This window comes from Panthera tigris, chromosome E1 (assembly GCF_018350195.1).
Source record: "Panthera tigris isolate Pti1 chromosome E1, P.tigris_Pti1_mat1.1, whole genome shotgun sequence".
In the NCBI taxonomy this organism is placed as follows: Eukaryota; Metazoa; Chordata; class Mammalia; order Carnivora; family Felidae; genus Panthera; species Panthera tigris.
Window position 1 is genome coordinate 54,886,764 of NC_056673.1, and position 17,778 is coordinate 54,904,541.

Consider the following 17,778-nt stretch of genomic DNA (forward strand, 5'->3'; position numbering starts at 1 on the left):
GAAAATGTAAAATGATGCATGCAGCTCTCATTTTGCTTCTTTGGAAAAACGTGACTCTAGATGCAGGATCCAGGCCCTCCCCCAACTCCTAGGGGGCCCTGCCCCCAGAGACTCCCCCTGTGGGAAGGTGTCCCCTGGGACTGGAGTTGAGAAGAGGAAGTTGAGGCAGGTGGTGCCTCCCGTCAGGAGTGAGCACAGAATGCGACTGGACGGGAGGGGCTCCTTCAGGCAAATTTCTGGGCTTCAAAGAGCAACGGGCAGATTCAAAGAGGTTCAGACCCCAGGGTCTTATCACCACATGACATCCAGTCTCCCCCACAAGGCAGGAGGGTCATAGCCCCAGCCCCGGCCCCCCACCCCTCCACCTCCCATCCACCACCCCACCCTCCCACCCCACTGATCTGAAGCGTTGCTCAGAGGGCCACCGCACCCTCTCCTCAGACAGCACAGCTGCTCCCTGGTGCCCACAGATGAAGTCCAGACACCTTGGTCCCATGATTAGGGCCCCACACACCCAGACACCAACGCATTCTCTCCCCTCCATCGACTCCACGCTCCTGCCAGTCTGTTAGCCAGACAGCCCCCACTGTCATCACCCCCAGGTCCCTGCTCTGTTGCTCCCTCTGGCTAGAATGTCCTCTTCCCATGGCCTCTCTCTTGCCTACGCAACAAAATTCCAGAATTTTGAGGGCCCAACCTAAATCCCTCTCCCACAGGGCACCTGCCCTAGTCCCTCTGGGCTCTGGACACAGCAGGTGACAAGACATAGGGCCTGGGTGGGGCTGTAGGCCACCTGCCCTTCCTACCCCTACCCCTCAGAGGCTGGGAAGCTCCCTACTATGCCACTGGCAGGTATTTGCCCACCAGATGATGCCCCTGCCACACACCTGACTTTGTCTTAGGAACCTCTGCCCCCTCCCTCAGCGTCTGGCATCTTTCGCTAACAGGCTAGTAAATTACTGAACGCCGGGACCACAAAAGGACCCAGGGGAGGGGGGCAGTGGTCAGTCCTCTGAAACACTCAGCATCACCTTGAGCTGCCTGAGAACCTCCGCGTGCTGAGGGCTCTTCTCGCCCTCCAACCCCCTCCCCCATTCCCAGGCAGGCTCCCGCACACGGATGTGCGCACAGGCACACTCACACACCAGACACTGGTGGTTCCCCCGCCGCCCCCCGCCGCCCAGGCCAAGAGCTTTGGCCCCAGGAAGAGGCCCCACCCACCAGCTGCGCTGCTTCGGGGGAGCAGGGGGATCCCGGCTGCTCGGCCCCGTTATATCCACAGCCCTTTGGTAAGCGGCCTCTCCTTTGCCGTCGGGTTTCCTTCCCTCCTGCACTTCCGCTGAGCTAAAAATCCGAACCCAGGCGTCAGGGGAAAAGACCGCCGCTGCATCTCGCTCCCACTGGCGCGGGCACCAAAGTCTCCCTCCAAGATTAACTACCCCGCCCCCTCCACCTCCCCGCCGATTCCGCCCTGGCCCCCCGGGGGGCGCCCCGCCCCCTCCCCTTGGCAGGAATCTCTTACACTCGGGCTGTGAAGTTCGGGGTATTTTTAGGCCGGCGATAAATAATTCATAGGGAACGTGGCATCAGGCTCCCCCCGCGGGAGGACGGGGCGCGAGCGGCGAGAGCCACCGTCACCCGCGGCTCAAGGACACTCGCGATGCGGCGGCGGCGGCAGCGGCGGCGACTCCGGGCTCCGGGACCCGTGCCACGCCTCCTGGCGGCCAAACTGGGCACCACGTCCGCGCCCCCGCCGCGCTGCTACACCCCACCCCCCACCCCGCAGGCGTTCCCGGCTCTCGGCCCCCACCCCCACTCACCGCAAGCCCCGCAGGCTGGCGGGGGGCGAGCTCGCCTGGCTGACGGGGCTGTGGGCCGGGGTGCCAGGGCTTGGGGTGAACCCAGAAGTCTGGTCTCCAGCCTCCCGGACTCCCCTTCACGCTCCTATTCAAATTCTTAGTACGGAGTTTAGGAGCAGACTTGAAACCGACTGGCGCAGCCAGAAACTAGACGGGCTCCAAGATAGAGCGCGCGAGCCTTCCTCGGTTTCCCTGTGGAGCCAGCGGAGGAGACCGAGCCAGGGTGTTACCACCATGGGAGGGCTGGGGCACCCAGCCAGAAGTCCTGCCGGGACAGCAGGGCTAGGAAGCAGGGTGGATCAATGGTGTGAGCGTCAAGAACCCGGCTGGGAGCCCCGCATCTTCGCTCACCGAGCAGGACCTCTGGAAGGGTCCTGGGACGCACACCCTTGGGGATTTCCTGGCTGCTTGATGCCTTGCCTTCACAAGGCCTCCCAGGCCTGGGCACGAAACGCCTTCTGCAGCAGGAGGCTCCGGGTTTCCCTTCCCCGCCGTCGGGGATCCTTGTCGAAGCCCCGGGAGACCTGAGCATACCCGCTGGTGCGACAGCCAGGGCCCAGCGCTGCGGGGCTCACGGTTCTCCCATGGTCCTCTTCGCCCAGCCTTCCTTTTGCGCCCTCGGAGCCCGGGTCAGCATTTGGGAAGATCCCACCACCCCGTGAACCCCACGCTGATTCCCTGAGGTCAGAGGAGGGAGCGCTATGCCGGGCGGGGGAGAGGAGGAGGAGAGCTGGGGGGATAAGGACCCGGGGGACTCGCAGCGTGCGAAGGGGCGGGGGAGTGTCAAGGGAGATGCGCGCAGAAGGCGCTCGGCAGACCTCCGGGAGGCAGGGGCCCAGCTCCCGGAACCACCCACAGCCCCCTTTCGTCCTCTCTGCCCAGGCCCTCTCCAGCCCCCTCCGCCCGGTCGCGGCCCCAGCCCCCGGCCGGGCTCCCCGGCCCAGCGGGCTTCCAGCAGCAACAGTTGCGGGGGCCGGCAGCCCGGACTCCCGCGTCCCCGCACCGCCCCCTCCCCCGCGGCGCCGCGACGCCCAGCGAAGGAGGAGCTGGAGGGCTCCGCGACCGGGGAGACGAACGTCTTGGGCGCCTCACCCGCGTCCTTCCCTCGCGTCCGCCTCGCGCCTGTCACCTCGGCCTCCCTCTCTCGCCTCCTCTCCATCCGCCCCGGGGCCGAACCCCAGGCCCGGTCCCCGAGGGTCCCGGTGCCCCGGGCCGCCCCCTCCTCGGGCTCCCCGCGCCGGCCAGACTGTCCCCGGGACTCCCGCGTCTGTCTCCGCCGTCCTTGCCCGCGCGGCGCCCGAGCCCAGCCCCAAGTTGGCGGCGAAGTTGGCGTCCCCGGTTCGCCACCCGCCACTCACCGGGGGGAAGGGGCGCTGCGCCCGCGCCGAGAGCCCGCGCCGGCCGCCTCCCGCGCGCTGCATGTCCCGGCGCCTCGGCCCCGCGCCCTGGCGCGCTCCGTCCTAGCTCGGCGGGCACCTGAGCCCGGGCAACGCGGGGCCCGTGTCCGCGGCGCGGCCTGGCGGGCTGGGCAGGGCCGGCCCCCGCCCCGCGCCCGGCGCCCCGCGCCCTCCCGGGGTCCGCTCGGCGCCTGGCTCCGTCCCGGGCTGGGCGGCACGCCGCGCCTCTGGCTCCCAGGGCTCGCCAGCCGGCTGTGGCTGAGCGCTCGCCGCCGCCCGCGCGGGCCCGCCCCGCCGGGGCCCGCCGCCTCCGCCCCGCCCCGGCCCGCCCCGCCGCCCGCTCCCCGCTGCTCCAGGCCCCTCCTTGCCCGCCCGCGCGCGGGACGCCTGGGTCCCTTCTCCCCTCTCCGGGGCTGCGTCCCCAGACCCGACACTTGGGGCCAAGTGCGGCCTCGGAGAAACCAACAGCCCGCCTGGAGCCCTGGGTTCGAGCCCGCGGCTCACTAGCTGTGTGACCTTGGGCCAGTTCGTTCGAGGATCCCTCGCTCTCTAAAGTGAGACCAGCCTCTTGGGGACTGGCACAAAAGACGGTGAACACGCCTCATAAACTGCAAAGTACTACAGAGACTGAGGTGTTTTTAAAAGGCTTGTCCCTGTGGCTGGACACCAAGACAGGTTGGACCCTCTGGGCCACAAGGCGGGCCTGAGGCAGGCTGCTGCCTGACTCCTCGCTCCCACTTTTTCTCTTCTTGTTTTGGTTCTCCGGGGGGCTAACCAGAAAGGCAACTGGCCCGAGGGACCCGCGGAGCAGGCACGATGGGGTCCCAGGGTGCCTGAGGTGTGAGCAGAAGGCAGGCAGGCCGCAGCAGCGGAGCCAAGCCGCCAGAGGGACAGTGGGTTCCAGGCCTGACTGCCAAACACCCTCGGGCCCCCAAGAGTCCCCAGAGCAGGGAGCTGGCTCTGCAGCGCCACCTGGTGACAGGCGGGGAGCCGTGGCTGGAAGGTGACCCCGGGCCCCAAAAGAAGTTGCACACCAACCACCGGCCCTCCGTCACAGCTGTTTTATTTCCAGGATATTCCTGACCTGGTGACCCTCCACAGTCCGGCGGGAAAGAGGTGGGAGGGAGGAAAGTCAGCCTGCACTTCCACCCACCCCTAAAGTTATCTCTGGCGAGGGTGACCTTTCGCCAGGGGAAAGCACACAGAGGGCCCTGGAAAAGAGGCGGCCAAGGCCCCGTGCCAGGGCGGGCAGGCGACACAGCTGTGGCTCAGAGTCCTGCTAGCTGACCCAGGCCCTTCTCCCCTGCACAGCATGCCTTCCGTCCCTGCCAGGCTGGGATCTAGGCTCAGCGCCCCAGCAGTCCCAGCATCTCCTGAGGATCCAGCAGCTTCTCCCGGGGCTTCCCAGCACCCTTGCCCCGGGACACTTCCTCGGCATCCAGCTTCTCCCAGTCCGAGAAAGAGACAGGCTGGACCCCTGAGGCACAGGGAAGAGAAGTCACTGCCTCCACCTCCTCCTCCAGCCCCGAGCACCCTTCCCAAGCAGCGGAAAGGCCCAGGGCTGCCCACCACACCTCCCAAGAGCTCACATGGGGCCCAGACCTCGGCTGCTGAGCAGGGCCTCGATGGCTGCATAGCCAGGCCTGGGACCCGGTGGCAGCAGCCCAGCCTTCAGGTCCTGCAACAGCATCTGGCCGGTGAGGAAGCTGTCAGTCATGGTGGTGGCGATGACGCCTGTGGGCCCCCGCTTCACCCAGCCGCTGCAGTAGAGGCCTGGCAGGGGATAACAAAGGGTCAGGAAAGGACAGGTAGCTGGATACTTCTGGCAAGTCTAAGCCCCCAGGGCACACACCTGTGCATGCACACGCGTGCACACCCCAAGCACACCCACGCTGGCCCGCGGTCCTGGACTCTTCTCAACCTGTTCCTATCACAGTCTCCATCTCAGTTTCCATCTCAGTCTCCCTGTCGACCAGGAGCTCCTTGAGGGTAGGAGATGGGTCTTGGCCCGCCTCCAGTCTTAGTAGGCCCTTCTAAATACTAGCAGAATGGGCGCCTGGGTGGCTCAGTCTGTTGAGCATCTGACTTCAGCTCAGGTCATGATCTCGCAGTTCGTGGGTTCAAGCCCCACGTTGGGCTCTGTGCTGACAGCTCGGAGCCTGGACCCTGCTTCAGATTCTGTGTCTCCCTCTCTCTCTGCCCCTCCCCCGCTTATGCTCTCTCTCCATCAAAAATAAATAAATGTAAAAAAAATTAAAAAAAAATACTAGCAGAATGAATGAGTGGGTATTTAATCAGACTGGAGGCTCCTTTAGGACAGGGGCTGTGGTTTCCTCTCTAGTCCCAGCACCGAGCACAGGGGCCTAGCCCAAAGCACGCCTCAGTCAAGTGACCGACTAGATCACCAGGCATATGTGGGCATGTCGGCTAGACTGAGAACCTCCCTCCTAGCTAGAGCCAGGAGGAGGGTGGCTAGGTCCCAGGACAGCGTCCCGGAACAGCATCCTGGCTCAGAGCAGTTTCTTAGTGCATGTCACTGGCCGAATGAATGAATGAACGGCCCCAGGTGATGGCAGCCTCTCCATCCCCCACCATGGTTTCGTGCCCAGATTTCAGCATCCTCTCACCTGGCACATCTACAACCCGGCCTTCCGTATTGGGGATGACCCCAAGCTTGGGGTCAAAGGGCACACTGGGATCGATGGGACGGCTCTTATACCCAACGCTGCTCAGTACCAGCCCACAAGGGAGGTCTTCCGTGTCTCCAGTGGGCACTGCCCGGGCAGCCTCACCGACACCCTGTTGAGGAGAATGTGGGCAACACCGGGCTGGGGTGGGGAGACTTGAGAAGGCGGGTATCTTTGAGTAACATGAGACTTGCCTCCAGTCTGGTGACTGCCAGGCGAATGCCTGCTGCCCGTCGCCCGTCTGGTGATGGCAGCACCTGCTGGGGGCTTCGGAAAAAGCGGAGGCCCCAGGCGCGGGAGGCCGGTGCCTGGCGGGCAGCGTCCTCTGTCCCTGGCTTCTCTGTGGCTGTTCGAAGCAGCAGTTCTGTGAGCCTCTTCCTCGGGCGGGGGACGTCTGTCAGCAATGAGAACATCTCAGGCCTGGCCCTGGGTTACAGCCCTCGCCCCCATTGCTCTCCCCCGAGCCCTGTCTGACCTAGACCATCCCCTTCCTAGAGAGCTGGGGGGCCAGGTCAGGGCCCCTCACCCTTGATTCTGTCCTGAAGGCCCAAGAAATCCGCAGGATCCAAAATGGGCCGGGTTCCTGGTAACTGAATCATCTCCCGAAGCTCCTTGGGGATGGGAGGTAGGGGAGGAGTTCAGGCCCAGAGCACTGTCCACTCTGGAGCCCACCCCACAGACCAGACCACAGGGGAGACACCCCACCCGCCACCACAGAAGGCACTAGGCCCCAGGGCCCTGCCGGGCTCCCCCTCTTCCACCGTAGGCAGGAGCCATTCTCGGGGGCTCAGTCCTGCCACACCTCCCAAGGGCAGACCATCTATTTGGGACCCTGACCCCTCTCCCTCTGGCCCCGGCACCTTAATGGTGAAGGCCACTTGCAGGGGTCCGCGTCGGCCCACTATCCACACCGTCTTCACCCGACTCTGCCTCAGTACCCCCAGGGCAGCCTCTGTGATGTCCGTTTTCTGGCACAAAAGGAGGGCTTAAAGTCATCGGGCACTGACCAGGCAAGGGGCCTTTTCATTTGGCTGTTTCCCTACCCTCAGTGGGGAGAAGCTCTGCAGCCTGAAACGGCACCACTGCCCCACCTGGTGGCCAGATGGAGCACTGCCTCCAATTCTGCAAACGGCTCCAACTAGTAGCCAGCCAGGCTCCTTCCTGCTCTTTCCTTCAACAAGTGTCCACTCAGGGTTTTGCTTGGGCCAGGCACTAGGCAAGGGGCATGGGGGTGGGGTGTCAGTGGTAAGCAAAAGAGACACGGTGCTGGCCCTCACAGAGCTTCTGATCTGGTAAGAGAGAGTGACACTTATCAAATATTCATTAATAAGTATAAAATTGTCATGGTGACAATGTGCCTTGAAACAGAAGTAGACAAGTCTATGAGAGGGTATTATAGGGAAATAGACCTATTAAGGCAGTACTGGAGGGCTTCCTGGAGGAAGGGACAGCTGAGCCAAGAACTAAAAGATGAACACAGGTCAACTGGCAGGGAGAGTGATGTACACACTGAATAGGTGTTTGTTTGTTTGTTTGTTTGTTTGTTTGTTTGTTTGTTTTAAGGCCCACGTAGCTAGAGTGCAGAAAGCGAAGCAGAAACGGTATGAGGCAAAGCTCACGGGCTGCCTTTCGGAAGGCTTCTGCCTGGCACCATAGGGAAACAGAGGCACTGAGCTCAGTTTGGAGGATGAGGCCTGAACCCTGCAGGCAGTGGCACCGTCTCCTCAGTGTGCCCCCAGCCTCCCCACCCCACCCCCCCACCCCGCCTCCAGCCCTGACCTACCCACTCACCTCCAGGTGCTCAGGTGGGGTCAGCAGGATCCGGGCCACATCCAGAGCCACATTCCCTTGCCCCAGAATCACGGCTGTGTCACAGCTCAGGTCTGGTGCCAGCTAGTAGGGAGAGGTCCGGGTAGGGCTCCCCTAGCCTTGGCCCCGATCAGTCTCATCTCAGCTCATGCCCAATCCCCAGTCGAGCCCCCAGGCTTCCCCACACTCAGAAAGCCCACCCCACCTGAGCCTCAGCGGAAGCCCCTCCTCTCCTACCCAGCCCCGCCTTCTCCCAGAGGCCTTCCCTGGCTGACCTCCCCCCTCAGGCAGCCTGATGCTTCACATCTCATCTCACTGGGGACCTCCCAGTTTTGGACAGCGGCTCCCTCGCCCCCCAGCTGCGGCATCCAAGAGCCGCCCCTGGCCCTGGCTGAGGGGTAAGGAGGAAGAAGTAGCAGGAGTGCTCCCCAAACTCACCTCCCGGTTCTCAGGAAGCCCGTTGTACCAGCCCACAAAGGCCCGGGCCGAGAACACCCCAGGCAGCTCCTCACCAGGAATTTCCAGGGCCCGATGGTCCTCTGCCCCATAGCTCTGAGGAAAGACCCAGAGTGCTTGGCACCAGCTAAGGGGCCAGGCAGACCCTGGTAGGCCTCCTTCCAGCTCCCCTGCCCAGTGGCTTGGGCCTCACCCCTACCACCTTCCATCCCTCGGCCAGTGGCCGCCCTGCCCCAATCCCCTGCCCACCCTGCCCCCCACCCGTGGGCACTCACCAGCACCACAGCGTGGTAGGCTGCCCGGAGCTCCGGCACAGCCACGTCCCTGCCCACCACCACATTGCCACGGAAGGCACATCGGGCCGAGCGAGCCGTCTGGGTAAAGGTGTTGATGACATTCTGCAACAGGCCCCAGAGGGGAACGGGTTAGGGGCCGGGCACTTCAGGAACCATGCCTGAGCCACCCTCGCCTCACAATGTCCCCAGGCGGGAACCCGAGTGACATCCACACAGAGCGCCCGGGGTCATTCCATGCAGCCAGGGAGCCCCCTTTCCCTCCTCAGCGTAATCCATCTCCAAACTCCCTCCTTGGGCCCAGAGAGACCCACCTTCACCTCGGGGTGGTCGGGCGCCACGCCAAAGCGCACCAGGCCGAAGGGCACAAGCTGCTTCTCGTAGATGTCCACGTGGGCCTGGGGGTGGTGCTGGGGAGAGGGCGACAGTCGGTGGGGCTGAGGGAGAGGCTGGGCCCTAGGGCTCCTCCCATCCCCGTTGGGGCAAGAGAGCCCAGCTCAGTGGAGGGTGGACACAAGGAGAAAGAGGGGCCCCCAACTCCCCAGCAGCCTGGAGACCCAGACAAGAGGACTGGGGCAGCATGGTGGCATGGGCAGCCGTGGTCAGCCCTCGGGACTGCCAGCCCATCGCGAGGGGAGGAAGGAGGCAGCTCTCCCGCCACTGGAGTTGCGGCCGGGGAGCTTCTTCACCCACTTGGCTCAGGCATGACACGCAGCCCTGCCTTTGAACCCTCCCATACTTCTAGAAATGCTCAGCCAGTCTGATGAGCTGAGAACTACGCTTTGAACTTGAGAGCTGCCTTAGCTCTAGCCTCCACAATCATCCTGTTGGAAAAGGGGTCCACGAGACATGGGAGGGAGGGACATGGAAGGGAGAAGGAGATCGAAGCGGCTCACTCTCGGTCTTAGAAAAAACGAGCTCACTTATACAGTGGTCCCACGTGGCCTGTTCTCTGGAGCACCTACAGGGGCCACGGGGAAAGCAAAGGGTTGCGGTTGGTCAGACAAGTTGGGTCTGGCTCTGCCACCGACCAGTCACACGGCCCTGGCCAGTCCCGAGATCTGCCTGGGTGTCAGATTCTTCTCTGCAAACCGGGACAGATAACAGCCCCCTCTCGGGGGTGTTGGGAAGCATCCAGAAGGTCAGGACCGTGAGAGATGCTGGGCCACAGCAGGTTTGGAGTCAAGAGGTTGGGGATCCCATGGATGACACTGCCCTGCCTTAGGGCACCCCTATCGGAGGCTCTTGCTGTGATGCTCCCGATTCAATGGGACTCAAGCCAAATAAGCTCCTGCCCACCAGTCGCCCTCACCCCTACAAAGGCTCACACTCACCTCCTCACCTTTGTCCAAATCCCCTCTTGCCCTCCACTCCACTGCCTGCGCCCAAGTCCAGGCTCCCCACCACCCACCTGTCCGAACGTGCCTGGGGAGTTATTTCTGGAGAACTGTAAGGCCCCGGGAAAGTGAATGGTGTAATTGCTGAAACGTCAGCGATGTTCGGGTCTCAAGGCTGTCGAGTGCGATAGCACTATGAGAACAGAGCCCCGTGATCGCCCAGGAGCCAGTTAGGGAACAGACCCACTGTAATTGCTTAACAGTCCTTGAAACCGCACGGCTTCCCTGCATGCTTTCACGTAAACACCAGATGTGTGTTTGGTCTATGTCTGGAGGCTCCTCGTGTCTTCCTCCCACGCTTTAACATTCTTGCGTGTTTCTACCCGGCGAACATGACATAGAGACCACGTGCCGTTTGCTGCTGCTGTTTCGCTGGCAGAGGTCAGCCCTGCACGTCCTCTCGGTCTAAGTGTCTGAGGACTTTGTCTTCAGTGCGTGGCTACACGTGCCTCCTACTGTCCCCATCCAGGCCAGCCACTGGCTGTGCCCGAACCACCTCCCTCACGCCCCACTGATGCCGTCTCCACTCCGCAGGGACCAACCCCAGCCCCTCCGCTGTCCGGCTCTGTCCCACAGCGAAGTTTCTTAACTTCTCCTACAACAGAACAGCTCTTCTGGGTGATGCTTGTGATCAAATGAGCGGGGCCTGAAGCCCTTAGCCCCGCAGTTGACCCACTGTGAGCGTTCAATCAAAAAGGCACCCTTTGAGGAGCACCCGGGTGGCTCAGCCGGTTAAATGTCCGACTTCGGCTCAGGTCAGGATCTCACAGTTCTGTGGGTTCAAGCCCCGCGTCGGGCTCTGTGCTGACAGTTCAAGAGCCTGGAGGCTGCTTTGATTCTGTGTCTCCTTCTCTCTCTCTGCCCCTCCTCCACTTGTGCTCTCCCTCTCTCTCTCAAAAATAAATGAATAAACATTAAGAAAAAAAAGCTGCCTTTTACCGTTACTGCTGCACGCAATCACCTTGCCCACAAACCTGCCCTGCCTGCCCACCGCCAAGGGACAGAGTGCAAACTGCTCAGCCTGGCAGACCGTATCATACACAACCTGGCTTTTCATCTTTCATCCTTCTTTCCTGCTATGGAGCCTTCCCTCCTGGTCACACCACCCCCTGCAAGTCCAAGGCCAGCTCCCCAGTGCTAGACCTGCTGGTGTGTTTACTGAGGTCTCTCATGGCCGACCTTGTCTTCAGAGAACTCTCTCTTCTCTGACTCAGCTCCCCCCTCCCCCTCTGGCTGTTCTTTCTCAGGCTTCTTCTCTTCTGCCCCTGCCCCCACCCAACTCCCAATGAAAACATTCTCTGAGGTTCTTCCAATGTGGGACCCCTCCCCTCTCCCAGACATACATTCCCTGGGGAAGCTGCAGCCACTCCCTCCTGTGACCTCAGATTCCCATGGACCTGCTGCTGTTCCACTCTCTCCCCTGCCCGGACTGTCCCCTCCAAACCTGAACCCCTGGATGACACTGCAGACCCCTCAAACCCATCCAGATGGAAGTCAACTCCCCATTCCGCCCAAACTCTCCCCTTCTGCTCCTCTGTTCCCTCCCATCCCATCCACCCAGAGCCCAAGCTAGAACCTGGGGCTCCTCCCCGGCTCCCCTCAACCCTGCCCAGTCGGTCAGTCATCCTCCCCTCCTGTGCCCCGCTGCCACGTCCGCAGCTCTCCATTGCTCTCCTGGCCACCTAGTCCTGCCTCCCCGCTCCGCTGTCTACCCTACAGGCAGAGAGACTTTCCTGTCCAAAATGGGCTGCTTGCCTAAAACTTGTCAGTGAAGTCAACCTACTTAGAGCAGTGGGCTTCTGAATCCCCTGGTCGGGGCGGGGGGGGGGGGGGGGGTTCTGTTTAAAATTGTTGATTCCTGGGGCGCCTGGGTGGCTCAGTTGGTTAAGCAACTGACTTCTGCTCAGGATGTGGTCTCACAGCTCATGGGTTCGGGCCCCACGTCAGGCTCTGTGCTGACAGCTCAGAGCCTGGAGCCTGCTTCGAATTCTGTGTCTCCCTCTCTTTCTCTGCAACTTCCCCCACTTTTGCTGTCTCTCTCTCTCTCTCTCAAAAATAGATAAATGTAAAAAAGTTTTTTTTTAATTACATTGTTGATTCCTAGGCCCCAGCCCCAGTTTGATCAGGTGTGAGGTAGGCCCAGAAACGTGCACGGAAATACCTGTCCCGTGGGACTGATGGAAGGAGGGGGAGGTGAGTGGACTGAAAAACTGCCTGCCTGCAGGCCCGGCCGGAGCCTTCCGAGGCGCCCCGGCTCTGGGCTCATCAGCTCTCCACGCTTAACACACAAGCCTGTCTTCCCAAACTCACCTGTCCCCAAAGGGACACTCTCTCCTCCCTCCGGGCCTTGCCCATGGGGCTCTCAGTGCCTGGGCCTCTCTTGCCTGCCACCTGCCCCTCGCCCACCTGGCAGCTCCTTCTGTCCTTCAGACAGCACTTTGGACACCTCCTCCTCCAGGCTGAGTTGGGTGCAGCTCTCTGTACACCACGCCCTCCTCCCCGTTTCTTACACTATCAGAGGCTTAGAAACTGTGAACTCTCTTCCTCTCCACTCCACAACCCCCCTACTTTAGACTGGTATGTCCTTGAGCGTAGGGCCCATGTCTGTCCTGCTCACACCTATGTTCCTACCGTTGAGTCTGCGCCTGGAACGTGTCAGTGTCCAATAAAGGACTATTGAGTGAACAGCCTAGCGTGGTACCTAAGGGCAGCTCTGACCCATAAATACGCAGAATAAGCTCATGGTTGCCAGAGAGGAGAGGGTGGAGGGATGGGTAAAATGGGTGAAGGGGAGTGGGAGGCATAGGTTTCCAGTTATCTAATGAATAAGTCACAGGGATGAAACGTACAGCACGGGCAACACAGGCAACGGTGCTGTGAAAGCCGGGCACGGTGACAGATGGTAGCTACCCTAGGGGGAAACATAACAGTGTCACATACACACTGGGTGGGGGAGAATCACTATGTTGAACGCCTGAAACTAATGCAACATTGTGTATCAACTATACTTCGATTAAAATACATTTGGGGGGTGGGGGGTGGGGGCGCAGGTGGTTCACCTACCAGTCAGGAAATCTGACTCTTGAATTCCACTCAGGTCATGATCTCACAGTTTGTCAGTTCAAGCCCCGCATCGGGCTCCATGCTGACAGTGCAGAGCCTGCTTGGGATTCTGTCTCCCTCTCTCCCTGCCCCTCCCTCGCTTGTTCTCTGTCTCTCTCTCAAAAATAAATAAAAATGAACTTAAAAAAAATAAAAAATTGGGGCACCTGGGTGGCTCAGTCGGTGAAGCGTCAGACTTTGGCTCAGGTCATGATCCTGCGGTTTGTGAGTTCAAGCCCCGCGTCGGGCTCTGTGCTGATGGCTCAGAGCCTGGAGCCTGCTTCAGATTCTGTGCCTCTCCATCTCTCGGCCCCTCCCATGCTCATGCTCTGTGTCTCTCTGTCTCTCAATAATAAATAGATGTTAAAAAAAATTTTTTTAAATAAAAAATAAAAATAAATACATGTTTTTAATTAAAAAAAAAAGAAAAGAAAAGAGCAGCCCTGCCATCTGCCTGCCTGCATTGAGAGCCTAGCACCTTCCCCGTCCGGGGGGACTCTGGGCAGTGTCACTCAGCCTCAGTGTCCTGACCTGTGAAGTGAGAGTCAGGACACCTGCTTCAGAGGTTGTCATGGGGAGATGAGATGCTGTACGGTACCTGGCTTGGCTAAGTGCCACTGCCCCTGACATGTTGCACTGTGTTCCTGTCTGGGGAGCACACCCAGTAGCTTGGAACACCCAGTGGGCAAGGACTGGCTTGTAACTGGCTCTGTGTCCATCCCCCGGCACCTCTTACAAGGAAAGCGTGTGCAAGTGTGCAGGTCAGAGCCCCTGCTCACACTGGGGGCACTGAAAAGCCCGCCTGGAAGGCCCAATTTTGCTCCCCAGATTTCAGGCTCAGCTAGCAAGTGCCCCTTACGCAAAACCCTCCCGGATCTCCCCTGACCCTGTGGGATCCCCGGTCTCCATCCCAGGGTCGAGGGCTGTTCTACCACATGCAGTTTGCCCATGCATGACCCCTCCGCACGCAGCAGGTCCTCCCCAAAGCCCGTGGCCTCCTTCAATGAAGCTGAAATGCACCTTCTCCAGGAAACACTTTCTGACTGACTGCACCTCACTTAGCTCATGCCGTTCACATCACAGTAACTAGCTCTTTCCCCTGTGTTGCTTGGTCACTTTTCAGCAGGGTGTCCAACTCACGCCAGTCCCCCCCAAGACTGCCCCCCATTTAAAAATTTTTTTAATGTTTATTTTTGAGAGAGAGATAGCGTGTGAGTGGGGGAGGGGCAGAAAGAGAGAGGGAGACACAGAATCCGAAGCAGGCTCCAGGCTCTGAGCTGTCAGCACAGAGCCCGATGCGGGGCTCGAACCCACAAACCATGAGATCATGACCTGAGCCGAAGTTGGACGCTTAACCAACTGAGCTGCTCAGGTGCCCCAATCCCCCAGGTTTTAATATTGAAAACTCCATGTCCTAGGCAAACTAGGAAGATTGGTTACCCTACTTTTTAAGTTTCTGCATGTATGTGTGTATAATTAATATATTCATGCTTCCTCCTGTCTCTCCATAGACACCCCAAGTCCCTCCAAAGTGAGGCCACTGTCTCATGTCTTAGCCTAGGTCTCCATCCCTCCCCCCTCCCACCAATATCTGCCCAAGCCTCAAGGGTAACCAGCAGCCTTGGGGCCCTGCCCACCAAGGCCAACACTGTAAGCCTTGAGACTCTGGCCTTGGGGTGGGTGGAATGGGGGGGGGGGGGTGGAGGGCAGCCTGAAAGAACAACATAGCGCTGGAGCATGACGAAGCACCTATAAGGCCAGAAAACTCTGAGAAGAGGGGGTAGCCTCAAGACATAGGATGTTGAGGACAGAGGAGAGAAAGAAAGAAGGGAAGATGAGGGGCAGGATACAGTTATCCTGTAGGTCTACACAATCTTCCTGATGGGTTTGGCCAAAGAGGCATCTCAGACCATCTGCCACTGACCGCTGCCTATGAGGCAAACACACTTCTCCCATAGTTGAGGACCTAGACTGGGGAGCCCCAGATGGAGGTGACAAAGCATATAGGAAGTGTCCAGTCTAGATGGACTGGGAGACCCTTTCCCATCAGGGATCCAGGAGTGCTTTTAAAACCCACAGGGGTGGTACTTGCCCTCAGGATTGGAGCAGCAGGTGAATCATGGGAGAGGGAACCAGGAAGACATGGCTTACCTTTAGCAGGTGTTGGGCGGTATAGAAACCAGCTGGGCCACTGCCCACCACACAGATCTGGGGGGGCTGCTCCTGGGTGGAGAACCGCTGCCGGAAGCCTTTGTGGGAGGGAATGGGAAATGGGTGGGATGTCAGATCAACACCCCCTCCCCACTTCCCAAACCAACAACAGTGTCAGAAGATGCAGCTTCCCAAGCTTCACCCCCAATTGCCCTCTCCTCCTCTTTTTCCTCAAAGCCTTGGCGTTTGCAGGATCTCTTACTTCATCTGAACCCTCAAAGTCCGTGTCTTCATCCAGAGCCCTACGTTTCACCCATGAATGTATTATGCCTACTCAACACCCCCCATCACCCCTGAAGCTGCCTGCACAGCACTTCATTTTTCTTGCAAGGTTCCCCACCCAGCCAGCTAGAATACCACATCCTTCCAACCGGCTCCATATCCCAGTCTTGCTGGCGTGGACCCCCCCCCCCCCCCGCCCCGCGCCATGCCCAACTGTGCCTCTTCTACCCACTCTCTCTCCACAGAATACTATATTGTCCATATAGATCCTGTCATTCCTATAGACCCCTGTTTTACTTCGGACTTCCCTCTCGGCCCACAGACCTTCATATAACCCTCATTCACCTCTTCTCACACCTGTGCACCTCATAGTCTCCCCTTCTCACTTCTGTGGACTAACATCTCACCGCACAGGCCCCCGCCTGCTCCCGTACACCACGCCAATCTCATCCGCATGAGATGACCTCTCCGGTCTCGCCCCTGGTCCCCTCTCACCCCTCTCCAGCCCTGCCCCAGCTCCGCCGACCCCCACACTTGGCGCTCGCAGGCCTCCCCGCACAGCCATCCGGCCCTACAGGTGCCCTGCTCCTACTCGGGGTGCTCCCGGGGAGAGGCGGCCGTGTCCGACGCCACGCCGACCAGTGCCACCAGCGCCAGCAACGCGGAGCCATGGCTGGAAAGACCAACCAGCCAGCGGACCCGACCCCGGAGATGGCCCCGCGCTCCGCGATGGGGGATCCTCGCTGCTCGCGGGCTTCGGCCCCGCCCCTCCCTAGCCCCGCCCCCAAGTCCCGCCTCCCACGCTTTGGGAGAGCGCAGCGTGGAGGCCACACTCCCCCCGCCCGAAAGAATCCCGCCCCAAAGGAGAAGTCCGCCCTCGGATCCACCCTCTATCGCTGAGGGCCCGCCCCCAGGACGTCCGAACTGTCGTGACTTAATAAATTTCTCCCCAACCTTCACCCTCCCTCCAATCGTCTAGAGGCTAGGGTTGGAGGAGAGCGAATCTTCATCGCTGTTCCAATCCCGCCTGAAGGAGAGAGCCAATTAGGAAGGGGCTTACTTTACTTAGACCCTCCCACTCAGAAACTCTCGTCGCTCTCTGATGACGCACGGGCCCTTCCCTTTTCAAAGCGAACCCTCCCTCCCTACGTCTGGTTTCTTCCTAACCAATCACGAGTCGAGTTCCAAGGGCGCCTCCCTGTCCATTGCGTAATAACCACGGAGTCCGGAAGTCTGGAAAAAAAGGGCTTCTGCCGGAGCCTTCGGGGCTTTCTGGGCGTTCTACAGGCGTGACCCTGGCCAGATGCTGTCCAGGTCGGGCTAGGGAGCATTTTAAACTTTGGAGATCCAATCCCGTTTCACCCCCCCCCCCCCCTTTACGTAAGTAAAGAAACGGGAGAAGCGGCTTGCCCCTGGTACTAAGGACAGGGCAGATCTCCCACCCTTGCCCAACAACACTGGAAGTAAGGGTGAGGCTGCTAAGGCACTGGCCTTGGGTGCAGAATTGAAGGGAGTGCCAAAAGCCCAGTAATCAAGATAAGTAGTATTTTCATGCAACGTTTTGAAAGATCAAAATTAATGCCAAAAATCCACGGTGACCAAAATATGTATATAAAAGACAGGATCCCTGGTCAAATCTGACCCAATAAACCTAATGCCAGCTTCAGCTTCCTTTTTCCCCAAGGTCCCTCTTTGTCAGACACTTCGTTGGAGAAGCCTTCCCTGATGCATCTTCTCCCAAGCTGGGTTAAGGTCCCTTCTTGCCCACCACCCCCCCGCCCCACCCCACCCCCACCCCGCCCAAGACTCTAGCTCATCGTTACTTATTACACTGCCTTACTGTTTTTTAAATTGTCTTTTTTATTGAAGTATAACAAACAGAAAAGTGCATAAATCATAAGTGTACTGTTTGATGAAACCACGAGATGTAACCATATAAGCACCATCCCGTTCAAGAAATAGGACATGTGCCTCTCCTTGTCACTTCCCCTCCTTCCTATTGAGAAGTGAATGACTGTTCTGCTTTTTATTTTATTTATTTATTTATTTATTTTTTTTACAACATTTTTTATTTATTTTTGGGACAGAGAGAGACAGAGCATGAACGGGGAGGGGCAGAGAGAGAGGGAGACACAGAATCGGAAACAGGCTCCAGGCTCTGAGCCATCAGCCCAGAGCCTGACGCGGGGCTCGAACCCACGGACCGAGAGATCGTGACCTGGCTGAAGTCGGACGCTTAACCGACTGCACCACCCAGGCGCCCCACTGTTCTGCTTTTTAAAAAGTAATTGTATTTTGTGCCTGTCCCACTAGACCAGGAGGAGGCAAACTATGGCTTGCAGGCC

General features: G+C 59.6%; 1 protein-coding gene across 2 annotated transcripts; it reads right to left on the reverse strand.

Annotated features, from left to right (window-relative positions):
* Positions 1-4,302: 4,302 nt before the first annotated feature.
* FDXR (ferredoxin reductase) lies at positions 4,303-16,189 on the reverse strand. 2 transcript variants are annotated; one of them, XM_042967075.1, is made up of 14 exons: positions 16,026-16,189; positions 15,503-15,510; positions 15,315-15,425; positions 15,152-15,223; positions 8,816-8,911; positions 8,484-8,606; positions 8,191-8,304; positions 7,735-7,836; positions 6,804-6,911; positions 6,470-6,554; positions 6,138-6,337; positions 5,884-6,055; positions 4,859-5,029; positions 4,303-4,733 (listed from the first exon to the last, which is right to left on the reverse strand). In XM_042967075.1, the coding sequence occupies exons 1-14, from the start codon at positions 16,102-16,104 to the stop codon at positions 4,603-4,605; spliced, it is 1,572 nt and encodes a 523-aa protein (XP_042823009.1). In that variant the 5' UTR covers positions 16,105-16,189; the 3' UTR covers positions 4,303-4,602. The 2 variants fall into 2 exon arrangements, with proteins under 2 accessions (XP_042823009.1, XP_007091360.2); XM_007091298.3 differs by lacking the exons at positions 15,315-15,425; positions 15,503-15,510 and having other exon boundaries at positions 15,152-15,249.
* Between the last annotated feature and the right edge of the window lie 1,589 nt (positions 16,190-17,778).

Coding starts and splice junctions, on each gene's coding strand:
- FDXR (XM_042967075.1), bottom strand. CDS start 16,104: ATGGCTCCGCGTTGCTGGCGCTGGTGGCACTGGTCGGCGTGGCGTCGG. Junction 8,912..15,151: donor CCGCCCAACACCTGCTAAAG/GTAAGCCATGTC, acceptor CCCTCTCCCCAG/CACCACCCCCAGGCCCACGT. Junction 8,305..8,483: donor CCTACCACGCTGTGGTGCTG/GTGAGTGCCCAC, acceptor GTCTTTCCTCAG/AGCTATGGGGCAGAGGACCA.